The sequence below is a fragment of the Myotis daubentonii genome, chromosome 5 (assembly GCF_963259705.1).
Source record: "Myotis daubentonii chromosome 5, mMyoDau2.1, whole genome shotgun sequence".
In the NCBI taxonomy this organism is placed as follows: domain Eukaryota; kingdom Metazoa; phylum Chordata; class Mammalia; order Chiroptera; family Vespertilionidae; genus Myotis; species Myotis daubentonii.
Genome location: NC_081844.1, coordinates 106,403,808 through 106,431,631, shown reverse-complemented (window position 1 = coordinate 106,431,631; position 27,824 = coordinate 106,403,808). Strand labels below are relative to the sequence as shown.

At 59.5% G+C, this 27,824-nt stretch overlaps 1 protein-coding gene across 1 annotated transcript; it reads right to left on the bottom strand.

Moving 5' to 3' along the window:
• Positions 1-27,824, bottom strand: NEURL1B (neuralized E3 ubiquitin protein ligase 1B). Its single transcript, XM_059699195.1, has 5 exons — positions 27,617-27,824; positions 10,010-10,555; positions 6,567-7,280; positions 4,975-5,100; positions 1-4,620 (listed from the first exon to the last, which is right to left on the bottom strand). The coding sequence occupies exons 1-5, from the start codon at positions 27,645-27,647 to the stop codon at positions 4,376-4,378; spliced, it is 1,662 nt and encodes a 553-aa protein (XP_059555178.1). The 5' UTR covers positions 27,648-27,824; the 3' UTR covers positions 1-4,375.

The window sequence follows — 27,824 nt, the reverse complement described above, 5'->3', positions numbered from 1 at the left end:
AGCCTTTTATTAGATAGGATAATGCTGCCATGAACAGCTTTACATTTAGAGCTTAATCTCTGATTGGAAGGATTTCCTTGCAATATTCTGCAGGAGGTACTTGGTCAAAGGACCAACCGTTGTCAGGGGCCTAGAGACATTTTGCAAGTCGTTTCCTCAAGGCGGGCAACGATTCGTGCCCGCACCTCCACTCCCCAGAGGTGCACACCCCTGGGATTTACAAACTGAGTCTGGAGAGCTTTCTTTTTTAACAAGCCGGAGTTGTATTTGTTTTTTGTTTTGTGTGGGGGTTTTTTAAACAGAAAACTTATGTTAATATAAAACAGATAAAAACAGACAAAAAAATCGAAACACACCACACACAAAAGCACAACACACAGGACAGTGCAAACCCTTCCCCCCCTCGCCCCAAGTTTTACCACCTTTCTTACAGTTCCCCAAAGACTAGACTGCACTGGAGAGGTCACAGTATTGAATCAGGAAAATGAGAGCAAGAGACAGTTTGTAAAGGTCTGTACACAGGTAGTGGGGGCGGGGCGGGGGGCACCTCACTCCACCCCGAAACACAACATGGGCCTGCAGTGCCCGTGAGGTGTCCGGACACTGTGATGTCTGCCAGCCCCTGCCCACTGGGGAGAGTTGCTTTAGAAAAGGATAAAAAGTGCACAGACACTCATAAGGCACAGACAGATTGTCGTACAAGTCATTTCAGGAGGGACCTGGGAGAGACGGTGAGACAGAGACCAAGCAATGCCAGGAGGCCCTGCGTCCCGGGCCGCCGTCCCCCCAGACACGGGGCAGAGACGGGGTCCAGAGGGAGGTCACTGCCCCTCTTAACAGGAACTGACCGGGGTTCTCCAGGGCCTTGGGGACCGATGTCCAGGAACCAGTCCCCAGTAGCAGATGGCCTCCTCCCCATGTCTCCTGGCAGGACCTGAGGGTGGTCGCCCGCTGGTGGGGACTTTGGGGTTCAGCCCGAGGCCTTTGGCAGCGACGTACGGGCTGCGCGGCGCCTGGCACTTCCCACGCAGTGGGGGCTTTGCGAAGCCCGCAGGAGGCTCTGTAGACCCCGGGGCCACAGTGGCCAGCGAGGCCCATGAAACCTGCCCCCATCGTCTCATCACTCTCCTACGGCCTCCGCCTCCGACCTCAGACCCAGGGCCGTCCTCCCAGCACCCCACACCTGGCAGGCACTCAGCAGGTGTGTGAGGAGGGACCTTGTGGGCATGGGCATGTTTTATCAACCCCCGAAACTCAACCAGGTTCCCATTGCTCTGCAAACCTCTCGTACCTACCACGGGCGAGCACAGACCCCGACACAGAGGGATCGAATCAAAGCTCGGAAATGTCCCCAACCCTGTGTCCAAACACAGGCCACGCCGACCAGAAGGCCCGGTCCTGGGGCTGGACTAGGAGAGGGAGCTTGTTTTGACTGGGAAACGGGCCGATTTCTCTAGCGATTCCAAAGGACAGGCACAAGCCCTCAGCACAGGGGCGTCCTCGGGTCTCCAACCCACTCCTGGGGGCCCAGGAAGGGGGTAGAAGGCCTTCCCCTCCCCAAAGCTGCCCCCAGGGGTGCCCGAGGGAAGAGGCGGAGGCCCTGGGGTGGACCCGAGCTCTCACCAGCTCAGCCTAGCAGAGAGGCGGCGGCAGTGGGCAGAGGAGCCTAAAAGGGCTGTGGGGGCACCGGGTCCGCAGCCCGGGGCGGGGCCTCCTCCAGGCACGGAGGCCAGACCCCCCGGGGGCGGTCACATGAGTCTAAAGGAAGGAAGCTCGGGCCAAGCAGCAGAGCAGGGGACTCAGCGCCACACACTCCCGGGTGTGGGTCCCAGCCCTGCTCCTCCCACTGGGGCTCCACCTCGCTCACTCCCGGGGCCTCGGTTCTCTCACCGGCCGAGTGGGGACAATCCCTTATTTCATCAATTCCAAGTAACAGGGCCCCCACCCTCCATTTCAGCATCTCTGATTGGGGACGAGCTGTCCAGCTGTGGCACCCGACAGCTCACTGGCAGCGGTTTTACAGCCGGTGCTGTCTTAGGCACGACTCGGCCTGGCGATAAGACCTGCCTCTCGGGATGAACGTGGGGCCCCTCCCTGGCCCAGTGCCGAGGACAAGAGACGAAAGAGGGCCCCTGTCTCCCTCCTGCCCCTCTGGAGACAAAACCCGAGGGCAAGGCCAGCGGCTCCTGGGGGCACTGAAGAAACCAGCGTAGAGCGTCAGGAAATGTCTGGATTTTAGAAAAGAAACACCCTCTTCATTCCTCTTGGATGCAGGAGGCTATTTATAGCAACCGCGAGCGCATCAGACAAGCCCCGGCTCCTTTCGTCCCAGGAGCAAGGCCTGGTCCACCCTGGGCCAGGCCCTCGGTCACTGCTCTCCTGGTGGCGTCTGTACCTGACCCGCCTGGCACCCGGGGGGCAGACAGGGGGCTCCTCAGGCCGCCGAGACCACCCGAGCTGTGCCTGTGGCTCAGGCCATCAGGAGGCTGGGGGAGGGGTGGGGGCGAGTCCTCTCACAGAGCGCTGTGCCCTCACCCAGCACCTGGAGGACGGAAGGCTCCCATTGACCAACTTCAGCGGGGCACCGAGCACTGCCTGGATTCTCAAGCTCTTACCTTGGCAAACACTGGGGTTCCAGCAGCCACCACCCCTCCCAGAGCTTCTGCAAAATTAAAACGTGGGCATGTTTCCCAAATTCGCTAGGAGAAAAGACCAATCAGGGGGTCTTGCAGGGGCAAGAGGAGCGCTTCTGCAGTTGAGATCAGAAAACTGGGCCACTTCCAGACAGAGGGAGGCGGCTGAGACGGGCAGCAGCCCCAGGGCACCACCGGGCGGTTTCCTGTGCCGAGGGCATGCACGGCCCCGCTGCGCTCCGAGCCGACCCCGGCCCGGCCAACACCTGCTATATGAATACCTGAGTCTGAGTGTTCTCCCTGCCGCCCTCACAGATGAACAGGTTAGGGGTTGTAATAAAAGGACACCTGCTCTTGGCAAGGCGTCTCAGGCCTTTCAGAACGCTGTGTGGGTCCTCCCAGCGCTCTGCAGGGGGCAGCTACGAGGCTCCCTCTTGGTTGCACTGGGGACTGAGAAACAGAGAGGCCCAGGGGGGTGCCTAAAGGCACGGCACCAGACAGGGCAGCTGGGGGGGCAGCCCTGGGGGCAAGAAGGGAGGAGGGCGAGGGCAGGGCCGGGGTCCCAGGAAATGCCCAAATAGCCCCGGGAAGGGGGACAGTCCCAACGTCAGCATCCTCAGTTTCTACCCCAATTTCCCCAACATTCTAAGGGTCAGTGAACATCCTAGTGATCAGTGGGGGGGGGGGGGGGGGGAGAATCAGAACTACGAGGTCGCAAAGCCCTGGTTCCCTCCTACTTTGCCAGCAGGTTGTCCCAGTGATGCCCACTGGCACGGGTGGAAGCGTGACCAGCTGTCTGTGCCCCACAGTGGCCTTCCCAGCTCCAGGTGAGCCCCTGCCTCTAGGCTTCTCTCCCTCCCCAGGAAAAGATAACCCGCTGTCTGGTACACAGTGGGGCCGCACAGACCCAAAGCAGCCAGGGGCAGGGGCAGTGTGCTTCTGATCAGGCTGCCTGGGGCGAAGGGGAGAACAGGCTTCTGGAGGCGGCCTGCCCAGAGCCCTCACATGGCTGCAGCGCCCAGCACAGCGCCTCTCCAGGGCGGGTTAGCAACCAGAGAGGCAAACTGTTCTATGCTCTCCGCCCACCTGACCCCCAAGGAGTTGCTGCTCGGGGCTGTAAACAGCGAGCTATTTTTTCCTGCTCTGCTCCTAGGGCGTCTGCGGCCCCTTTTCCATACCATCCGAGGATTCTGTTCAGGTACAGGCTTCACACATTCAAAACCAGCGGACGTCACAGCCCCAGAAAGCCAGCCACTTCTAGCCTTGCTAGTGTCTGGGCTCCAGGTCGCACATTCCTTAGTCTCCTGGAGCCAAGATCCCTGTATAAATACCGATGCGTTCTCTCTCATTCTCTCACACATGCCCTCTCCCTGCTCAGTCCCCACCCCCCCCACACACACGCACGCACACACCTCAACCCACCCCCAGCAAAAAGCATTGCACAGAGGACGCCGTTTCCCAGCCGAGAGGTCACCAGAGGGACGGGCGGTCTGCCAGGCAGTTCCTGAGCTTGCTTTTGGGTGGCCTTTGGGGGCGAAGCACTCTTGAGCCAGAAGCAACCCTCGCCTGGGCTCAGACCCCCAGGGCCTCGTCTCCACGACTGTCACGCCTCGCCCACCACGGAGAGTGACAGACGAGATGGCCACTGCCCTTGGGCTCCCTGGTGGCCATGGTGGTTGCCCGGCCCAGAGGGGCTTCAGAAAGGTGACCTTGCTCTGGCCAAGGCCCATCGGCGGGCCAGGCTACGGCCTGTAGATCTTAATGACGTCTTTGATGGGCCGCCGGCAAATGGGGCAGCAGGCCCGAGCCTGCCTCTTGAGCCGCAGGCCGCAGCTGGTGCACAGGCACATGTGTCCACACGTGTAGATGACCGTGTCCACTTCGCCATCGAAGCATACCGTGCACTCGCCGTTCTTGCTGCCTGCCGGTTCCGGTGGGGGAAACACGGGGGACACCGGGGGGCTCAGCGGGGAGCTGGGGGCTGTCACTGCAGAGAGGAAGGCCAGGCCAGACCTAAGTAATGTGGTTCTCAGGTGGGTTCCGTTGGGGCAACCCCAAGAAGGCAAAGTTTCTCTGGGGGAACCCATGGGAGAACAGCTTTGGGAGACACCGACTTGGGCTTTTTGTCTGGGTTTTGCCCCCTTTCCTGCCCCCAAGCATCAGGCACCACCATCACCCTTTGGGGAGCCACATCTAGATGCTTCTCTTCCCGCCAGCTGAATGCACAGCCGAGGAAGGAGAGGATGCGGGGGTGGGGGGGAGGTGACCACCCTGCTTAGCCCTGGGAAGGAGCCAGGCCAGCCCCTGCCCCTGCCCCCACCCCAGGTCTGCATCTCCTTACCCAGGGAGGACTCGGAGGCCGAGGAGGACTGGTTGACACTGAAGGCCATATCGGAATCACTATCGTCCTGGGAGCCGCTGAGGGACCCCGACGGAGATGGGATCACAGGGCTGGACTGCAGGGTGCCTGCGACCAAAGAGACTCCATCAGGTGGGCGCTGCCCTGCTAGTCCCTGGCTCACCGCTGCCTTGCACCTTAGCCTCCCGCTCTGTCTGATGGGAGGGCAAGAGCTGCCTCACAGGGCTCCGACGGAGTCGTACGTGCGAGGTGGACATCTGCTATGCGCCTGCCCCGCCATCGCTCCCGTTTACTTCTGGGAAACAGCACTGGGGTTTTATTGCACACGATCCAGGCCAGTAAGAACGTCTCCCTCTTGGTCTCAATGGCAGTTTAGGGAAGGCCGCATAACCAACAAAGGCCAGTGAGGCCTGCCCTAGAACTTTCACTCCAACTGCGGGGAAGAAAGGCACACTGGCAGGCTAGCCTGGCACTGCAGGCCCGGCCCGCGGGAAGCCAGCACAGAGAAAGTGCACTCGGAGATGGAAAGAGGGGTGAAGTCCTACTGACGTCCTTTCAACATCTGGACCAAGCAACAGTCGCCGTTGTTACGATCACTACTTGCTAAGCATGCGGGAGGCTACAGGCACCTGCTGAAAGCATGCGCATCTCATCCTTTCACCCTCACAACCCCAGGATGCAGGGGACCCCTGCCCTTCCGCACAGGAGGAAACTGAGGCTCTGACTGCCCCACCTCTTCAAGGCTGAGCAGCCATCAGACTGCGGCAGCCGTTGATTCTCTCTGTGCTTCAGTTTTCTTCTCTGTAGATGGGATCATGAAACGGGTTTCCTCCCATCGGCAGGAGGATAGAAGTGAACGAGGTGACAGAGGACATGGTCATCGTGTCTGTTAGCGTAGGGACTCGACTTCCTGAACCATGAGCAGGGAGCTGTGCTCTGTGAACCTTCCCCCCACCCCCTCTGCCCCGCAACCACCACGCCCTGCAGCTCTGCACTCCCACGTCTGCGCCCGGTCCTCTGCCCGGCCCCGTCCTGGAGCCCAGGGCCTGGCCCAGTTGGTGGGTGCTGCGTGTCTGGGGCATAAATGAAGGCAAGGATCATCTCAAAACAGGGTGGTTCAAGCCTGCATTCCATTTTCTGTGGACGGTGTTGTTCTCACTTCCTCTTTTCAGTGTAACTGTCCATACTGTTTCTCCTACACTTACTAGGCATCGGCTATGTATAGCATGTAACCATAGCAATGGAAATAACGAGTGCACTGAACATTGACCGACTGCATAAAGCCTGCCACACCCTGACCCCGCGGGTGCTTAGGTCGGTGCAGACGAAATGTGGTCCAGGGACCTGCAGCCTGGGCATCCCTGGGGCACTTGTTGGAAAGACATCCTCTGGGGGGCCCAGCGCTACTGCCTGGAAACTCTAGGGGGAGGTGCGTGGTGCGATGCGCGCTCAAGTTTGGGAACCGAGGGCCGGGCTTCAGCGGTGTCTCCAGCTCCAGCCCCCGCCCCCGCCCCCGCCCGCGCTGCGCCCTCTGGGTCCCGGCGGGCCCCGCGCACGCGCAGTGGGGGACTCACCGAGCAGGCGCAGCTGGCCGGCGGCGCCGCCGCGCACGACGAAGAAGGTCCAGAGCGCCTGCGTGGTGTCCACGCACAGCAGGCGGCCGCGCGGGCGCCCGTTGACGCCCAGGTGCACGTCGCCGCCGGGCCGCAGCGTGAAGCTGAGCGCGTCGCCGCCGCTCGGCACCGGCCCGGCGCGCGCCACCACCCAGTACTCCTTGCGGTCGAGCAGCGCGTCGGGGTCGGCGGGCAGCTCCGCGGGCCGGAGGCCGCCCGGGTCGCACGAGGTGATGCCGAAGGCCAGCGCGCCGGGCGCCGGCAGCCCCGGGCGGCCCACCTCCACGAAGAGGCTCTCGCCGGGCCGCAGCGGGCGCTCGGAGAAGACGAGCGTGCGGCCGGCGTCGGGCCGCGGCGCGCAGGCCACCTTGCGGTCGGCGGACAGGCTCACGTCGGGCCCGCGCGTCGCGTGGAAGCGCAGGTCGGCCTCGAGCAGCGCCGGCGAGGACGCGGGCCGCGGGCGGTCGCGGGGCCCGCACGGGATGGCGGCGGCGTCGGCGGGCGGCGGGCCGGGGGCGCGGCCCAGCCCCAGGTGGCCCAGCTTGGCCACCACCTGGTTGTTCTCCAGCTCGTTGTTGTTAAAGTTGGCGGCGTCGAGGCTGCCGGGCGGCGCGCAGGCGCTGAAGCGGGCCTGGCTGAGCCGCGCGGGGGGCAGCGTGTCGGCGAAGGTGCTCTCTGCGGGCGGAGGGGGGAGGGAATGGTGAGGGCGCGGCCCGGCCCCTGCCCATCAGCGCGCCTCCTTCCTCCCCGCAGCCCTCCCCGCGCCCCCAGGGGCCCCAGCCTCTCCCTACCCCCCATTCTTTTTCTGGTTCGTGTGTCGGTTGGTTTAGGAATCGGGGATGGCCCGCCGGCCGGAGGGGCTCAGGGGTTGAGCTTCGACCTATGAACCAGGAGGTCGCGGTTGCGGGCTCCATCCCCAGTAGGGGGCGTGCAGGAGGCAGCCGGTCAATGATTCTCATCACTGATGTTTCTCCCTCCCCCTTCCTCTCTGAAATCAATAAAAACGTATTTTAAAAATCATCATCACAGATGCACAGGATTGGGTTAAGCATAACCCTTCGTTTCCGTGACATCTTACCTTGGGGATGGGCAGGTAAGACCCTTGCCGCCTTCTGTGCTCCCTCCTCCCTTCCCTCCACCCCTTCGCCCTTTATTTCTCCTCCCGTTCTTCCCTCCTCTCTCCCTCCTGCCCCCCTGTTTTCTCGCTCCCTTCTTTTTTCTCTTCCTCCTTTCTCCATCCTCCTCCCTTCCCTCTGAGGTTTTCATACTCGTGAAGCTGGAAAGGGCATTTGGAAACCCTTTATTTTCTGCCTCCCCAACCAGAACATAAGCTGCGAGGGAAAGAGGGGCCCTTTCTGCTCTTTCCGTGTGGCCTTCGTCTGTGACGGGGGCCGCCTTAAGCTCCTTTCAGGAGGGGCTCCTGCAGTCCTCACACACCTGTGAGGCCGGTCTGTTATTATCTGTTATTCCTCGCCATTTAGCGGAGAAGGAAGTTGAGGCACAGAGGGGTTCATGAGTGTGACCACGGTCACAGGTCACTAAGCGGCAAAGCAGGACGAGAACCCAGGACGAGAGTCCAGGCCTCCAACACGTGCCGGCTGGACCAAGGCAGCAGGAGCACGGAGCCTGGGGGCACCAAACACCGAATGCAGAAGGTTTCAATAAGAGATGGAGCCCTTCCGCCCCGCTGGTGTGGCTCAGGGGTTGAGCACTGACCCATGAATCAGGGGGTCACAGTCCAATTCCCCATCAAGGCACGTTGTGGGTTGTGGACTTGATCCCCAGTAGGGGGCGTCCCATCAGTGATTCTCATCACTGATGTTTCTGTCTCTCCCTTTCACTTCCTCTCTTGAAATCATAAAAAAAAATTTTTTTAAGAGATGGACTCATTCTAAAAACAAGAAACTAAGGAGGAGTTTTTTTAAAGACAATCGTGAAAATATTTTTGAATAATTTTTAGTGATATGAAAATATGTTTTGATACGACATATTACAGTTAAGTAAAAAAGCAAAATAAAGGTATTTATCATCCAGGTAACAGGTCTTTATACTTTGGTAGATGAATAGTTGACTGCCTCCCCAGCTAGAATGTGAGTTCCTGGAGGGCAGGGTCTGTGCCAGGCTGCTCACCACCATGTCCCCAGGGCTGAGCAGAGTACTGAGCAAGTAGGCCCCATCATTATGTGGTTTATTGGATGGATGAATGAATGAATGACATCTCTAGCATAGACTGTTAATAACAAAGAAATTGAAAAGAAAAAGTCATTAGCATATTTTGAAGGTTTGTTAAGTGACAGAAATATTAACCATAATTAAAGCAAGAAAAAGTGTTTCTCAAACTTTAAAACCAGGCCCCTCTGGCTAAGATTTTGTTAAATATTACCATATAGAATTATAGTTTATGTCATGGAATAAAATTTTTCTTCCTCTTCAGTTTTCCTAATATAAAATTAAGTCATAATCTTGAACATGCTTTTTCAAAAAGCCTGCCCGAGCCCCTGGGGAGAGTCTGATATGTTACCCTGCAATCCTACCGCTCCGTACAGGGCAGGTTTGGCAAGCTGGCAACCCCAGTTCCGACCCTGGCTCACAGCCCTGTTTTGGTTGGCCTCCTGGTGTGTCCCCCCCCCCCCCTTTAACTCTTTTTGAAAAACTAACCTATACAAACAGTATAATGAGTGCTGATGATCCAGATTGAACAATTCATGGCCAATCTTGTTTCACTGACGCCTCCACCAACTCTCCCTCCTACGTTATGTTGAAGCAAATGCTAGACATGCCATTTCATCTGAAAAAATTTCAGCATTTCTCTCAAGATAAGGGCAGCAAGCTTTCCCCATGAGTTCTCACCACCAGGATTTCAGCATTGGCCGCTGCCGCCTCTGATAGAGCCAGCGCCACCCGTCTGCCTGCCTGCCTCCCCAGTGGACCTTGAGCCTCTTACCAGCGGGCTGAATGCTCACTGCCTGACAGTGTAGACACTGGAGGATTAGGGCTTAAATTATCATCTGAGTGAGTGGATGGATGGATGAATAAGCAGATGAGCAAATGAATGAATACATGTGTGAATGCATGAATAAAGGAGTGAGCAAGTGGACAAAGGAGTGACGGAATGAGCAACAGAATGGATGAAAGAATCAGTGAGTGAGTGAGCAAATTGAATGAAGGAGTAAGCAAATAAACCTGGGCCAGACCGTGGGCTCTGGACCAACCCTGCCTCGCAGTTCAAGTCCTTTAACCGCCCCCCCCCCCCATGCCTCAGTTTTCCCAAATGTAGAACAGGGATCATGAGTTGTCATGATAAATGATTTAGAAGTGAGCCCTCTGCGTCGCGTGAAATAAACACACAGAGGCGCACGGAGACCATGGCCTGGCCCCTCGCAGCAGGGCCGGCCCGGACCTACCGAGGAGCTGGACCTCGTCGGTGATGCCGTACACGTCGATGAGCGCCCAGAGCGGGCCGCCCACGGCCACGCCGCAGTGGAAGAGCACGGGCTCGCCGTCGTTGACGCTGTAGAACACGCGGCCGTGGCGGTCCACCCAGTAGGCCAGCACCGTGTCGCGCAGCGCCAGGCTCTCGGGCAGCGCCTTGGCCCAGTAGCCGGGCCGTGTGACCAGGTCCGGGCAGGCGTACTTGGGGATGTCCTGCGGGCTCATGAGCGACGGGTCGTGCACCGTGAAGCCGAAGCGCAGCGCGCCGCTCCAGCCCGGGCGCACGGCCACCAGGCGCAGCCGCACCTGCTCGTACAGCCGGATGGGCCGCTGCGTGAACGTGACCCCGTTGCAGAAGCTGTTGCGCCGCGTGGCCCGGCGCGAGTGGCCGTCCAGCCGCACGTTCTTGCCCTTGGCCTGCGCGTGGAAACGCGGGGCTTCTCCCAGGACCGGGCGCCGCTCGGGGCCAGGCCCACAGCACGGCCGGGTGGACAGGAGGCGTGCGGGAGGGCTCGCGTCTGCGGGAAGAGACGGGCAGGAGGGTTAGGGCCCCTCAGAACTGTGCCGCCCCAATTCATCTTTTAATAAAAATTCCATCTTAATTAAACCAGTACTTGGTGAACTTAAGAAGGTTCCAGCCACCCCAATCAGCTCAGCACCCCCACAGCAGTCACTATACCCACTTCACAGATGAGCAAAATGAGACCGTGTGTGTGTGTGTGTGTATGTGTGTGTGTGTGTGTGTGTGTGTGTCTGTCGGGGGAGAAGCACTGTTCGTTGCTGTTTCACCCCCTGGTGGACCAATACCAATGAGCTCATCACCCAGCAGCCAGGCTGGGGTCAACCTACTTCTCCATCCCTATCAAATCCTCCCAGGTCCTCCAGGGGCCACTCCGGCTGCAGTCTGTCCAAAGGCCACAGGGGCCTTGGATTCTTGGGGAGAATGTGTGTGTGTGTGGGGGGGGGGGGCCGAAGACTGCTTTTCTCTGCAATTTTTGTTCAAAAGGAAAGCAGAAACAGCAACAGAAAGACTGAGGTCCGGGGATCCCGTGACAAGAGGATGAAAGGCCATAGAGTCCAGTCTGGAGCCAGGCGCCGGCCCTTCCTGGCTGGGATGGGTGGGAGAGCTGGTCGCTTCTCTAGCCCGTTTCCTCGCCTGTGAAATGGGACATTGCTTAACTCGCACAGCTGCTGAAAGAGCTGTGGCTGCAGTTTCTAGAATAGGGCCTGGCGCGAAGGATGTGCTTAATAGGCAACTAATAATATCCCGATACTGAGGTTCCAAGGAGACCGAGGCTACCATTCTGTGCCTGCCCCTTCCCTTTACCACCGAAAATGAAGACATCCTTTATAAGCACGGTGACTTTTCTAGGACATGCACCTTTCAGGATGCATTTCTTAGGGAACTTTGCCCCACAGGACTTGGAGAATATTAGGATGGTCTTATTTTTTAAAATATGTTTTTATTGATTTCAGAAAGGAAAGGAGAGGGAGAGAGAGAGAGATAGAAACATCAATGATAAGAGAGTCATTGATTGGTTGCCTCCTGCATGCCCCCTACTAGGGATGGAGCCCACAACCTGGGCATGTGCCCTGACCGAGAATCGAACCGTGACCTCCTGGTTCATAGACTGATGCTCAACCACTGAACCACACCGGCTGGGCCAGGATGGTCTCTTTGAAAGGATCTGGTTGCTGGCCATGCACCCAGGTGGCTTGGGGGCTGAGGCGAAAGCGTCATCCTTCCCACCTTCTCCTCCTCCATCCCAGGGGCAGTTCCCGGGGGCCCCGCAGCCTGGGGGTGGCGGGGTGGGTGATACTGCATGAGCCTGTGCTGTTGCTCACAGCGTTCCTGGCAGGTGCTCATTAATCGCGGGCACTCCCTGGCACACGATGGTCTAGTGGTGGGAGAAGAATGGCACCCCAGGGCATGGCAGGCCGCTGCAGGGACCACTCCTCCCACGCCCAGCCACGGGGTTCACTGTGCTCTGGGCACATCCGGGGGTTCAATTACTACTGAGGCTAATGGGAGGGAGGGCCGGAGAAAATGAAGAGGGAGAGGCGAGGAGGAGGCAGGCATGCCATGGCTGACCCTCCGCGGGCCCAAGGGGAAAGCCCCAGGCACCGAGGGAGGAAACATGCGGGGGAAGACCTCTCGCCGAACAGAAGCCACTGACCCATAGAAGACACAACACAAGGAATGAAGCCGAGGTCCCACCCAAGAAAAGGAACTTCAGGAACAAGAGCCATTCCTCCATCTGTCACACATTACGGGGCACCTAGTATGTGCCAAGCACCATGCCAGGCACTGGAAACACAGCAGCCACCCAGGCAGATGAGGGCCGCTCGGTGCTGCTGACATTCCAGACTCCCTTAGGCCTGGGTGGCGACGGGGCCCCGAGGCCCCAGACTCAACCAGGGACGGGTCAGAAGGTGATGCCCACGGAGCCAGGTCCTGAGGGAGGAGAGGGGATATTCCAGAATGAGGGGACACTAGGGGCAGAGCGGGGGGAGCCAGACTTTGTGGGGAGAGTAAGTACTACGGTTGGCGTGGCAGAGAGTGTCTGAGGTTGGGCAGCCCCTGCTTCATACGGGCGAGGGGTGAGGTTGCCATCGACATCACAGGGACCAGACACGAAGGCCCTAAATGCCAGCCCGAGAGGCTCAGATTGCACAGCATGGGGGACAGGGAGCCAGGAAGGGCTTCCAGCCAGGCAGCCAGCATTGCCCGCCAGGGAGGGGCCCCCGGCAGCGAGGACCGGGACCCAGAGCCAGGCTGCGGCCAGCTCTGAACCACAAGGTAAGCAAGGGCCCACGGGAGAGCTAGTTCATTCGGACAGAAATCAACGAGCGGGGAAATGCCACCGGTGAAAACCACCGGTCTCCGCGCACGCATGCTACGGCCCCGTCCGCCTGAGCCACCAGCTCCTGGCCGCCGCCTCCTCCCGCGTCCCACAGGCCCATTCTCTCCAAGGTCCCCGGAGCCGGCAAACTCTCCAGGAAACATTAAATACGACCACAGATCAAAGCCCTTCGGAGCCCCAGAGACCACAAGCCACCCTTATTTGATTATTTTGAGCTCCCCTGACATCACTGTTGCTTTCCCAACCTTATCTCTTAATCGGAGAGTTTCCATACCAAAGGACTTGGGAATTCTAAGCAGATGTTCCTTCAGAGCGGCCTCATGATGGAAGGGGATGCTGGGCTGGGAGAAACACTGCTTTGTTACTATAAGGGGAAGAGGCCTGCAAATCCAACTATATGTTAGGGGGCACTGCAGCCAAGTCACCAGCGAAGTTTACATATTTGTTTAATCTTGGTGATATGATCCAACTTCCTTCAGGGAGTGAGGAATAAACACTCTTTTTTCCCCTCTCTGCGGCCAGAGCCCTGATGTGCGTTAAAGAAAACAGAGGGAACACGTTTCTAAGAAGATGTGTTATTTACACAAGTTGAAAATGCTTAACATAAAAGAGCAGGCAACCTCCAGATTGTACACCCACACCTGCTTTTAGCTCAGCCCAGGGAGAGTGGCATCCGAGTTGGGAGATGTCCGCGGAAAACCCGGACTTCAGCCTTTAAATCACTGCAGGAGACGCTGCAGCCACACTATGGAAAGCTCGGAAAGGACAGAAACTGCCTCGGTCTCCCCACTTGCACAGCCTACCCCGCATTGCATTTTCACGTCCCCGAGAGAGCCCACCGGGAGTCCTGGCACACAGTAGATGCTCACTAAATGTTTTTATTTTCTAAATCTCAGCTTGAGAGGCAGTTAGAAAGAACACAGGCTTGGAGACAGACAGGCCCGGTTTAATTCCGGGTTTGTCATATCTTAGCTGTGTCATCTTGAGGTACATGCTTAATGTCTCTGGGTCCCCCCCAACCAGACCTAGAAAACAGGTAAGAGTCATCGGCACGCTGCAAGATTGCTGAGAAAAAAAGGAGGCCAACTCGTCAGATACTCAGTATGTGGCACATAGTAGGTGTTCACTAAACACTCGGTCTCTTTTTAAAACCACATTAGAGAAAAGGTCCCCCCCCCCCCCCCCCCGGGGTCAGAGATGCCTACTGTGGGCCTGGGGAATACGTCCTGAACAGTTTCTCCCAGGGAGGGCCAGCGACCTTGGCCAGGAAAGGCCTCTTGCAAACGCTGGGGTTGCTTTCCCTTGATGTCCAGGGACACAGGCCTATTTTTAAGCCATCCCAGCAGCGTCCCAAATGTGCACGGGGCCACCTCCTGAACGGATCCGGCTCCTCGCCCCAGCCCAGCCCAGCCCGGCCTTCCTTTGCTCCAAAAAGAGCCGGGAAATGGCGTTTACCCCCAGAGCGGGGCAGGCAGGAAGCCACAGCTCCTGCTCCCCTGGCCGCCGAGGTGACAGCTTCCAGCGCGTTGGCATTCGAGCAGATGGCATTCGACTGAAACTTTCAGCAGATTCTGCTCCACGGGGGGCGAGAGCTGCCAGGGAGCCCAGTCTATTCTGCACCCTCCCCGCACCCAGCCGTGGACAGAGCCCTGATCACCCTGGCGCGGGCCTCGTGTGCTGGGTGCAGTCTTCAGGACAACCCTTCAGGGTGGGTTTACCCCCTTCATTTTCCAGATGAAGAAACTAAGGCTCTGAGAGCAGCCACATTGGGCAGGTGCGCCCTCCTCCCAGGCAGCCCCGTGGGGGCCGCGTCACAGGCCTTGAAAGCTGTGCAGGCCTCTTTCCCTGAAACGTACCCACAATCCACGCACCATTTGACATGGGGCCTCCGGGACCTGCCTGACATCCCGCCTCAGCCTGTGGAGCGCAGGAGAGAAGGCTGTGATCCAAGTGACATGTGCCCAAGTCCGCAATGCCAACCAACAGCGCGGGCGGTAGGAAGCCACATGGCGCGTGCGTGCGCCTGTGTGTGCATATGTGTGTGTGTGCGTGTGCGTGCACATGTGCGCGTGTGCGTGTGTGGTGGCATGTGCATTGGAGAGAAAAGGCAAGGCTGGTCCTGGGCAGGGCTCCCCACCGCCCGAAGCAGGGCAAGGATGTGGGTCCCCGTCGGGCCGAGCGCGCCTCTCCCATTGGCGGGCTTGAACGTGGGCTAGAACCAGAATAACCCGCGCTCCTCACCCTGCCAAGTGGGGCAGCCGCATGTGCCCAGGGGCCGCCGCCAGCTTAATGGGACTTTGTTCTCTGCCTCAGAGGCCTGGTCAGCCAGCACCCCGAGTGGAAAGGGGCCAGCCCGCGCTGGAAACTGCCACCCGCTCCCCTCCCCTCCCTTTGGCAAACAAAACCCTCAGTGCGGTCACCTCAGTGCAGCCAGTGACACTCCTGTCGGCTGCGGGGAGGCCGGGCGGGAGGCCAGAGGTCACCCGGCGCTGCTGCTGGGAGAAGCCGGCTCCTTCCAGGCCAGGCCGGCAGCCTTTCCGCTCAAGTGGGCTGGATGCATGAGTTCCCAGGGCGTGAGGTCATCCCACACCCCCTCAAAGAGTGCTCAGTGGCACCGGGATTCCCAAGCCTGTCGGACCCCCTGCTGGGCCCCTCCTGATAACCCGGCCCAGGAAACTCCAACCTCAGAGGCGCCAGCTCCCAGGGTAGGGGTGGGGGGTGGGGGGTGGGGGGCACCAGGGATGCGGGGGGAGGGGGCTGGGAACATGCCCTCATTCTTTCCCGAGTACATCACTTCCTCCTTCAGCTGACATTTAGGAAACATCCACTCCGTACTAGGGCCTGTGCTAGCTGCAGGGACACGGGTCCCGCGGAACCACACACAGTCCCCATCCCCCACCGCCAGGGACAGCACAGACACAGGCCGCACAGGGGGGTCAGCACGAAGGACAGGGGCCCAGGGGACACTTCTCAGAGAAGCTACTCTACGGAGAGAAGTGACTGGGACGATGACAAAAGATGGGGAAGCGTGTTTCGGGCAGAGGGAACAGCACAAAGGCCAGGACGTGAGGACAAGCTGAGGGCATTTGGGGAACTGCAAGGACTTCAGGGCAGAAGGGAAAGGGGAGCGTGGACAGGGAGTCAGGGGTCGCATCACAAAAGATCTTAGAGGCAAGGCAAAAGAGGCGAGGGGCCTCAAGAAGGCTCTGAGGGCCACTGACGTGTTAGGAGCAGGAGAGGAACCCCGAGAACCCACCTGTCTGAAGAATGAGATTTAAACCCCACATCTTCCCATAGAAACTGTTCCTTCCTTCTCCCCTATCAAAACGACCCAGCGCAGTGGGAGACACACGCTCCAGGTTTAAAGGGCTGGCCCCACCCTGCCCTCAGCACCGGCTTCTCCTCTGGGCAGCCCGGGGCAGCTGCCTGCGGAGTCTGCCAACTTTCTCCTTCTCTTTGCCTTGAGGGGAGCCACTCCCCCGCCTGGGTGGTGCCCAGAAGCCTGGCGGCTCACTGACCTCGGCCCCCGGGGAGCACCCGCAGGCCCTGTGCAGACTCTGGAACAATAGAGCCACACCCCTGCTTTCCAGGGTCAGAGGCAGCTGGTGCAGAGAAAGCTCCCTGCACACCCCTGCTCTCACTCCGGGAGCCCAGGAAATGTTCCGCAGGCCCCACCGCTGGGCAGTGTCTGCCGGCCCCGGGGGCGGGAGCCCACCTCTGTGGCCCTGGCAGTGTGTGCCAGGGGCTCGCCCGCAGCCATTTGCCTAAGGTCCCCGAGAGGCGGACGTCCTGCCAGGGGCCCCCAGCCCGCAGAGCCAGAGCCTGTGTGAATCTAGTTCAGTCGGATCCCGAAGGCTGCATCCTTCCTCTTTCATGCCTCCCTGCCCCCCAAGGTCCCTCACTCACCCCCTGACCCACAAAGGAAAAAGCAAGACTATGTACAAGTAGCCTAAGCCACCTTCTGGTGAAGGGGGTGAGCCGGGCCCTGCCTTGGTCTCAGGGAGGGGCAGGGGTGGGCGTGGAGATCATCGATCAGCTTGTTCTGAGCTGCTCAAAGGCCTTGGTTTGGTGGAACTTGGGATGAACAATAAGCGAGGCATCTAAAAAAGGAGAGCGGTGACCGATCAGGAGGGGCCGGGGAATGGAGCCCGGGGGGGGGGGGGGGGGGGGCGGGACATCCCTGAGGTCTGCAACAGGAATCGGGGTGGGGCAGGGTCTGAGAGGCAGGCCTCCCAGGGGGCAATGCGGAGACTGAAACCGGCCCTCCATCCACAGGCCGCCTGGGACCCTCCTGAAGACCCACTGCCGGTGAGGCAGGGAGGCTCAGAGAGGTTGGGAGAGCTGCCCAGGGTCACACAGCCAAGAAGCGGTGGAGTTGGCATTTGAACCCAGACCAGCCTGGCTCCCAGGGCTAGGAAGAAGGGCCCGCGGGTGCTCTGGGCAGAGTGTAGAAGCCGTCCCTGCAGGGAAGACTGGGAGCACAAGGCCTGGCACACAGTCAGTCCTCAACGAATGTCCGTTCCTTCCCTGCCACGTGCGGCTCTGAGGCCCACGGAGGAGTGACTCTAAAGGGTGCCTCTTCCACCCGCTCCCTCCTCTGAAGACCCAGCCTTCTCTTTGCTCCCCCCTCCTCCAGAGGCCTGAGGGCTCCTGGGAGCATGCGGGTGTGGACTGGCCAGGCATGCAGGAAGTCTGCGTGGGCTTCGGCCCCTTCCCCAAGAAGTCCAGGATATGTGTTGGAAATGCAAACGCTGAAGCCCCGAGAAGAATCTCCATCCACACATCCTAAGCGCGGATGATCTGAGAGTAGCGGCTCACTGGCATGTCTCTATGGCCCTGTGGACCCATTGCACAGACGAGGACATTAAGCCCAGACGGGGAGAGTCTGGTCCAAGATCACGTGCAGGTCAACAGCTGGGTCAGGATTCAACTCAGATCTGAATCCAATGCCCGTGGGAGCTGCTGACCCTCACAGGCACCCCTCGGACCTCCTGCGGGGTCAGGTCCAGATCGCCGCAAGAAAGCAGAGCGCAATAAACCGAGGTGCGCCTGGACGCAGAACTGCTTCCCTAGGCAACCAGAGGGCACTTTAGACATCCATCCCAGGCCCTGGAGAGGTGCCACAGACACAGCAAGAAGGCACGGTCTGATCGGTCCCCTCCCCCTATCAACTCCAGGAGCACCGCTGTCTTGCCTTCAGTGGCCACTTTCGGACTGTGTTGGGCTCCGGCTTCTCACAGTGTCTCCTATCTATTCCTCACCACAGCCCGTGAGGGTGGGGCTATCATTACGCCCATCCTCACGACGAGGAGATGGAGGCTCAGAGAGGGGGAGTGACTTGCCCAGGGTCACACAGCTTCGCTAGAGAGCTGAGGCTTGAAGTTGAGACTGCCTCCAAAACCAGTGCTCTTTTTCTAACCACGTCTCTTGGCGTTCCAGCCACAGAGCACATCTGTTATCGTGTGACCCTGCAGAGCCCCCAGCCGCCGAATGGGAGGTGGGGTGTGGCGATTCTGAGCGCTCACTGGTCCTGGGGAAAGAACCCCTGGTGACCTGCGTGCAGGGATGAAGGTCTGCGCCACCTTCAGAGGCAGGGAAAGGCCACCGTCCCACCTCCTGCCCTTGAATCTCCCGAACCTCAAAGGCACGGAAGCTCTCCTCTGGTTAGTGGAAAGTTACCCAGTCGACCAGGCGTTGGAGACACAGGGTATGCGTGTGCCCACCCATCTCATAAATCCATCATCCTTGGGGGGGAAGGAAAGAAAACATGTGCCCGAGGGATATAATTATGTTATAAACAATGTGTAATGTTGAGGATGTAAACAAAACACGCTTGTTAATAGCGATGGGCGTTCTGCCAGTTCCGAGTGCCAGACACCCCCACCCCACCACTTCCCCCCAATGGCTTACTCATTAAAGAACTTTCCCCGGTCGCCCAGAGGTGAGGCTGAGCTGCCCGAGTCTGGTTAGAAGGATGAAGAGAGAAGGGGTGAGGGTGAGCCGGGAGTGACGTCCAAGGATGGCTGTCCTAACCCCCCTCAGAAATACCTGTCGCCTCGTCTGCAAAAATGCCGAGGATGGGAAACTGGGGGGAGGGAACAGACCTGGGCAGGGCACGTGACTTCATCTTTCTGTGCCTCCATTTCTTGATCTATAAAATGGGGCTAAAATCTCCCAACATGCGGAACTGGAGGGAGGATTGTAGAAGTGAGAGATGGTGAAGGGCCCTGCCGGCGTTCAGCAGGCGAGCACCGGACAGCACTCCCCATCAGACCTCAGGGTCAAAGGCGCCTTAACGGACCATCATCCCAGACCCATCTGGTGCTCGAGTTGCCTCTGCAATGTCCATGTCCAGCCCCAGCTAAACACCAATGCCCCTCCAGCAGCGGGCGCTTCCTCCCCGCCCCTCTTCACTCCCAGGCAGCTTCCATAGTTAGAAAGCTCTTCCTTTAAGCTGAAACGTGCCTCCGTGTGAGGCCCACACACGGGTCACCTCTGCATTTGGTCCCCATCCTGCCTGCTTGCTGGCCTCACGGTCTGCAGACAGCTCTCAGGCCGCAGGTCCGCAGGCCGTGCTGCTGCGGATCCGTGGCTCCCTGAGGGGTGACATGGCCCTCGCTTTGCTGTCCAGAGAGACTTCAGCACATTGGCTGACCCCCGATCTGCTTTGAAAGGCAGTTGGAGGTCTACACATCAGACATTGGGGGATATCAGCTGGGGTCCCCACCGGGAACCACAAGCCACTGGAGCCTGCCCCCTGCCATGCCGAGAGGCAGGTGTGAGAGAAACAAGTAAGAAAGCAGGTGAGCGACTACAACAAGCCTGCCAGGGTTTCTAAACGCTTACAGACCCCTGCTCACTACTAGGGAGCTTCCAGCTCGAGCCCCCACCCCAACCTGGCAGTTACCCATCCCACACCAACACCCCTTCCTTCTAGCCTGACTCCCCGAGCTGTGCGCCCCTGGGAAGTGACTGTCCCTCTCTGTGCCCCTCTGTCTGCTCTCTCAACCGTTACACGGGACTAATAACAGTAGCCGCTCTCAGGGCTCGTCCTGGGGTTCCATGCAGGCACCTGCCTGGAACAGTGCCTGGCAGACTGGCTGCGTGATACCGCTTAGCGGCTGTTACTGATCTTCTGTGTGTGTCTCCCTGGGGAGCGCAGGGCCCAGGGAATCCAGGCCTAACAGGTGGCCCGTGTGGACATTACTGCCTGTCGGACGCTGTGCATGCTGGGAGGTCACATCACCGCCCCTTTCTGCAGAAAAGGGGATCGAAGCTTGGAGGGGTCAGGCTGCCTATCTGGCTAATGAAGAGGCGGGGCCGAGGCCCGATGATGGGGTGGGGGGCTCGGCCTGTGCTCCTACCAGCCCTCCTGATGGGGACAGCACGCTCCTCCCTGCAGGACAGCCTGCGTGCGGGCGTGTGGGGCGACAGGGGTCTCCCCGGCGGGCGCCCTTGCTCACGGATTGGTGGGCGCCGCCTGGAGCTCTGGGTGGGCAATGCACCGGGACACCTGGCAGTGGCGAGTGTGGGTGGCTGACCGCAGGGCAGTTTTACCGGGCGGGCGACACGTCAGAAGCCCGAGCCCCAGTTGTGCAGGAAGAAGGGGTTCACCCCTCCTCCAGGGCAGGCTTCCCAGAGGCCACACCCCTTCTGAGCTGCAGATTAAGGGTGAGGCCTGAGGGGACAGACCGGTTCCGGGGACAGCTTCATCCTGGCTGCTGTGGACAGTTGTCATTCACCTTCCCAGGACGGCCAAGATGAGGGCCTGTGGGAAGGACTGGAGGGGCGCAGGGCGCAGGAGGAGGGCGAGGGGCAGTGCCCCCTGGTGACGGAGGCGAAGGGGCTTTGGAGCCGGGCAGGCCTGCGGTCAGATTCTGCTCTGCCACCTCCTGGCCGCCTGACCCGTGAGCTCAGTTTCCTCATCTGTGAAATGGGAGACGCCCGTGGAGGGCTGGCCCTGCTGCTGTAAATGGGACGGAGCAGGTAAAGGTCTGGCGCGGGCAAGCAGGCGGAAGCCCTGACCACTCTGCCCCACGGCCCAGGTGAGCAGCCAGGCCTGCCCCCGTCCCCTCTCCGCTTTCAACGCTAGCACACGCCTGGCCCCGGGCTTGTTTCCAGCCAGCACAGAAAGCCCCTGGGTCCGAAGGAGGGCAGAGCTGCCTCTTGTCCGCGGGGAGATGACACAGTGTGTCCTGAGCGGTCCTTGTAGCCGCCCCACGCACATGCTCCGTCCCTGCTGGCGGACACGTCTCATCCCCCGCCAGGGAGGGAGGCAGCTGGAAACCTAAGCCTCCCGACTGCGCTGGCCTGGCCTCTGACTCCACATGCTACCCCCACTTGCACTGGGACCCCACGAATGCCACAGTTCCCCACCTGTGGCCTGCTCTCCGTCCCCTCAGGCCTTTGCACATCTAGCCCCTCTGCCGTGCACAGCCTTTCTTGGTCCCTCCTCTTGGCTAACTCCTCTGCTTTCTGGGCTCAGCTGGACAGCACCTCCTCCAGGAAGCCTCCCCGCATCCTCTAAACTCTCACCCAATCTGGGCTCACCCTTCCCAGCTCCCCAGTTACCGCTGTACCTGCCTGTCCTCGAGTTCTCTCCCACTAAACCTTGAGTCTCCAGACCCAGGCTGTGACCCCAGGCCCAGCACAGCCCAGCCTGAAGGCTGGTGGACAAATAAAAACTGGAAAATTGGACCTGCCAAGAAGATTCTCCTCCTCAGACATCAGGTGTCCTGGAAAGAGCTCCAGAACCCATGGGACTGCCGTCAGCGCACATGAGAGGGTGCCTCCCAGGCCAGCCCTGGGTTTGCGGTTCATGGTCACCTGGGTTTTCAAGGCAGGAGATGAGGGCTCCCGTCAGCCAGCCCCGCCGGGCACCCCAGGGCAGGCCCAAGGCCCCTCCTTACCATGGGGACGGCAAACGCCCTGGGCATGTGCTAAAGACTGCCTGCTCCACTCCAGTTCACTCTCACCCCCACCAACCACGGGAGCCACCCACCCTCCCCATTTCACAGAGAGGAAACTGAGGCAGAGAGGGAAGTACCTTGGCCAAAGTCCCTCCACTGACAAACGGCTGGGCTGAGATCTGAACCCAGGCAGCCTGATCCATGTTCCAGACCAGGACACCAGACGTCCGGCTGCGGCTGACCAGTGAGTGGGCTTATCATGACCCTTAGACACGGCGACCCGTGGAGAGAAATGCATTTCACACTGTGACACGCACACACACATGCATGTACATGCGCACACACATGCATGTACACGCACACACACATGCATGTACACACACATGCATGTACACGCATACCTGAAACAAAAGTTTATGAAGCAGAAGCACTCTTACTGCATAAATGCACTCAGTATTTTATCTTCATTCTATTCGACATCATTTCAGATTATTTTTAAGCTGGTTGCGCATGACCTACAGTAGATGGCTCACTTGGTCTGGTGGCCAGGCCTTGTTTGGGGCAGTGGACACGAACCCCTCCCTCTCTTAGGCACCTGTGCCCTGTGCCCTCCAGTAGCCTGATCAAAGCTGCCCTGTTCTACTAGAACATCGGTTCTCAACCTGTGGGTCGCGACCCCTTTGGCGGTCAAACGACCCTTTCACAGGGTCGCCTAAGACCATCCTGCATATCAGATATTTACATGACGATTCATAACAGTAGCAACATGACAGTGATGAAGTAGCAACGAAAATAATTTTATGGTTGGGTCACAACATGAGGAACTGTATTTAAAGGGCCAGAAGGTTGAGAACCACTGTCTTAGAACATTCTATTCCTCCTCTGCCGGTGGCTGACCATCCCATTCACCGCTGAACCTCCAGTGCCTGGCACGTGACAGGTGCCCATAGGTGTCAGGAAAATGAATGAAGGTGCACACAGGAAAGACAGGGTCACCCCAGCCTGAGGTGGAGACCAGGGTGACCTTAGGGTGACAAAGCCACAGGAAGACCTAAAGGCAGACCGAAGGAGATGACGCTTGAGGGTGGAGGCCGACATCTAGAACTTTCCTTCAGACGTCACCTCCTCCAGGCAGCCTTCCCGACTTTCACTGCCCCAGAGCTCCCTCCTCTCCTGCCAGGGGAGAGAGTGAAGGGAGCAGAGGTGGGAGCAGGACGAAGGTAGAAACGGAGGATGGGCCTAGTCCCTTCTGGTTCCAGCTTCTCCCTGGGCACCTCCTCCGCTTGTCCTGCACACCGGACAGAACCACTCCCTCTTCCTCACTTGCACTGCTGGACCAGCCACGCCACCCTCCAGCCCCACCCAGCCCCAGCATCCTCAGGGCCGTCACCAAGGGGCCTTGCCGCATCAGGCCCCGGCTATGCGTCCACAGCCTGTGGGTTTCAGGGCTGCCGGCGGGACCACTGTCACTCAGAGGCTCAGCTCGGGCCTCTTGCTCCACCGGGTGGGAGGGAGGCGGATGGGCCGGAGAAGGCAGGCAGGCCTGGCCTAAGTACGCGTGCCTGGGTGACGGCGGGAGAGAGGTGCGGGGAGCGGAGAACGTCACCGTTGGGTCACCCATACAGCCATTGCGATGGCTGTGGAGAGAGTGACAAAGGCCTCTGTCTTTCCAAGAAAGTCCAGATCCAGGGAAAGGAGTGGCTGCCAGGGAGCAGAGCTGACCCACGAGGGCCCAGCACCCACACTCTCCCTTTCCAGCAGCTCTGCGGGCCAGGGGTGGCATCCGAGGGGCCCGGGAGGAGCAGGGCCGGCCCGCTCTGGCCAGCGTTTGCAGACTGCCCGGCTGGATGAGGAAGACCGGCTCCCCTCTTACTCCAGGGAGAGTGCCTTTGTCCGGTACCTCTCCGAGCCTCCATTTGCCTCCCTGTAAAATGGGGATAGCTAGAGCCCCTCAGAGGGGTTCGGAGGATTTAAAATAGGCAACCAGAGCTTGGCAAGGTCAACACTTCTCTCCCGCCAAAGCTCCAGGATGCCGGCGACTGAACTAACACCAAAAAGGTGGTTGACTTGCTCAATGGACAGACTGAATGATTAACCAGCCCAACGGACAGTTTAAGTTCAGCCTCTTCTCCAGAGCCTCGCGCTGAGGGAGGGGCGAAATGTGAGAAGACAGGGAAGAGCTCCTCCTCGACCCTCCCCTCTCCTCCCCCCAGGAATCCTGCCCCCCCCTCTCCCTGCCCGCCCCCCACGTGTTTACACTTTCCCCCCTTACAAAACCCAGAAGAAGTCTGATGGAGTCCGGAGAAAAGGCCCACGTGGTTATTAGCAATAAGACAGACCCGGGTCTTCTAAGCTCAGCTTTGCCACTGCCTGTGTGAGCTGGGGCAAGTGCCTTAACCTCTCTGTGCCTCAGTCTCTTCATCTGTAAAATGGAGCCAGGCCCCTGACCGTGCAGGATTGCAACTAGAAAGGAGTGGGTCGTGCACACAGCAGGAGTTTAGCAAACTGAGTTCCCACGCTGGGCCGGGCCCGCTCGTGCTCATCGGAATTGCCGATGCTCTCTGCCAGGGACGGCCCCACATCGATCATAAAGCACATTCCTTCCTTTGCTGTTTCGTTTCCTCATTGTACACAACGGCAAGCCGGGTGGACTGGGTGCCCATAAGTGTTATCTAAGCCATGGATGGGGAGGCACCACATGTGGGAGGAAGAATGCAGGACTTTGAAGCTAAATAAACCTGGATTTCCATCCTCGTCTGTCAACTGGATGAGCCGTGTGAGCTGTGGCGTCCTTTCCTGTAAGGTGGAGACGATAACCCCTACCTTGCAGGGCTGTCGCACGAATTAAATGCACTCATTAATTCAACAAAGGTTTCCTGGGCGTCCACTGTATACTAGCCACTGGTCCAGGTGCTGACCACAGGGCAGTGAACAAACAGACAAAACCCTCCCTCTTTAGGCAATAAACAGCCAGCTACACACACAGCCGGCACGTGGTGACCCAGGTTAAGGAGAAATGCGAAGAGGGTGGAGGGAGGGGGGAGTGCTGGGGACAGGGCCCCTGATGGAAGCAAGGGGGGGTGCACACCATGGGGGGGCTGGTGGAAGAAGGTTCCAGGCAGAGGGTTCAGCAAGTGCAGGAGCCTTAAGGAGACGCGTGCCTGGCATGTAAATGCAGCCACATATGCAGGAAGCCTGGCACAGAATCCAGGTGCTCGGCAAATGCCAGCTCTCTATTTCGAGACCCGAGGAAGAAACCCCACGCATGTCCTTTTCCTGAGAATGAAGCAAGGATTTCTACAGGGCAGGACTGAGCCAAGTGTTCTTTCAGCCTCAGATGCAGGCGACACAGCTCCGCTGCCGGTGTCTGAGCCCCTGCCAGGCACCAGGTTCTGAGCTGGGCAACCAGAGATACAAGAGGATCCAGACCTGGTCTCTGACCTCACATACCCCAAGGCGAGTCATGGAGGTGGGCGACCACCAGGCGACGCGGTCAGATGTACCAGCAGAGACCTAAGAAGGGATCTAGGCAGCAGACCAAAGGATGGGATCGGGTGTGGGTGGTCAGGAAAGGCTCCCTGGAGGAGGTGGCAACTAAGCTGGATTTATTTTTTATTTTTTATCTTTTATTGATTTCAGAGAGGAAAGGAGAGGGAGAGAGAGATAGAAACATCAGTGAGGAGAGAGAATCATGGATTGGCTGCCTCTTGCATGCCCTCCACTGGGGACTGAGCCTGCAACCTGGGCATGTGCCCTTGACCAGAATCGAACCCGGGACCCTTCAGTCCACAGGCCGATGCTCTATCCACTGAGCCAAACCAGCTAGGGCTAGGCTGGGTTTTGAAAGTTGGACTAGGCGAGAAAGGATAGTCCAGGGGTGGGGAGCATCACAGACGGAAACGGCACAGTGGATGTGAGAAACGAACCGCAGGCAGGTCCTTGTGGCTCAGGAGTTCCAGTTCTGTCCCCTGCCTCAAACTCAGTGCGAGCTTCAGCCCCAGGTGAGAGTCTGAATTGCCCGCACTTAGCTACTGCAGAGGGTGAGCCGCCTAACCCCCGGCTCCCAGCCCGGCCCAGCCCAGCCCAGCCCAGCCCAGCCCAGCGTGGCCCAGGCCAGAGCCAGGCCCAGTGGACTGAGACCACAGAAACCTCCAGCTATATTTAGCTCACCTCGCAGCCTCGGTGCCTTCGCTCACCCCAACCTGACCCACAGGTGGCAGAATGGCTTTTTTACCAGAACAGCGTGAACGTTTCTTGGTTAAGAAATCCTGAAAAGGGGCCCCTGCCTCCAGGCCGTGTCTCCCTGGCTGGGAGATGCTGCCGTATTTGCCATCGCCCCGGACACCTCTGATTGGGTGGGTGGATTCCCCCCAGCGGGCAACAGCCCTGCCAGTCAGCGGACCTGGGTTCAAGTCCTACATCTGCCGCTGACGCACGGGTGAGCTCGCCTCTCTGAGGATTTGGAGGTTTGAGTGCAGTGGCCCTAAAGCTGCCCAAAGGTGTAGAAAAGTAGGAGTTGGCTCCTCCTCCATCAGCTGGCCTTGGGAATCCCCGGCTCAGCTCCGGCCACTGCAATCCCCTCCAGGGGAAGGAACAATGATTGCTTGGTAACACCTAGAAGGGAGGGCTCTCTGGGAGTGTGAGAGCAGAGATGGGCGATGGGTCCCTCTCCTCCTAAGCCTCACACTACATTTACCCACAGCTGACTGCCTCCCCACCCAGCTGTGCTTTTGTACTTTGTGTGTGTGTGTGTGCCTTTGTACTTTCAACACACACACACACACACACACACACACACACACACACACACCTCTCACCTTCTGCACAAAGGATGCTACAAATGCCCAGCCGTCAACCAAAATAAAGACCCATTCTAAAGACATGGGGGCTGGGAGAAGGGCTGGCCGGCAGGCTGGGGTCCCCACCCAGACCCTCCCCCTGCTAGCGGTGTGACCTCGGGCGAGTCACTTCCCCTCCGCTGAGCCTCCATTTCACTTGTGAAACTGAAACCCACACCCTTCCAGGGAAGCTTCTTTGCATACCCTCTGTGCAAAGGCGAGGACATGCAAGTGCCGGGCACGGAGCCTCCGCGCGCGCGGATCTGTTCCACGGTGACCCGGTATCTAGCAGTGAGACCCCGCTGCCCCCACTCCCACCCTCGGAATCCCCTTTCTCGGCCCCCCGCGGTTCTGTGCTGGTTTTAACTACAGGGGAATGCGCTCTGCAGTGGCGACTCCGAGGGGCTAGAGTCCCTAGTTGAGCGGACACCAGAGGGGGGCGCAGCCGGGGGTGCGCGTGGGAACCTGGCCAAACCGAGGCAGCTTGTGCCGCGGAGGCGCTGGGCAGCTGTAAGCTGGGGTACCCCTGAGAGCACCCCCCCCCCACCCTCAGTAGCTGCAGTCTCCACACAACGGTTGGCTCTGGCCGTCGGAAGCCCTGGGGAGCCCGGCTCCAGTCCCCACCCCCCACCCCCTGGGCGCCCCAAGCTCCCTCATCAGCGCCCCCAGGCTGGAACAAAGGCGAGGGGGCGCACAGCATCGCCCCAGCGGCCCCTTCGCTCATCTGGCCAAAGCCGGGAGAAAAAGGATGGGGGTCCCCAAGGTAACCAGGACGCGGTACCCGCCTTCCCGGAGCGCAAAGCCACCCGCCAGGCGCACACGGATATGGGGTCCGGGAAGCACTAGACTCCAGCCCGCTGGACGCCGAGGATTCCAAGGCGGGGGTGGCTCCCCGGAAGTCCCCCAGCTGGTCCCCCAGGGAGCGGAGCACCCCAGCGCCCGCCTCCCGGGCAGGGCTCCCGGCGTACCTGGCAGGGTCCTGTGCGCCGTGTTGCCCATCGCTGCTTCGGGGCGCGGCGTTGGCAGCGGCGCGCTCAGGGCGCACGAACGCTAATTGCGCGGTGGGCCGGGGACCCGGGCCGAGGGCGGGCCGCGGGGCATCGCGGCTGCACGGGCGAGCCTGCCGGCGGCAGCTGGGGCGACCGCCGGGAGGGAGGCGGCGGCGGCGGGAGGAGA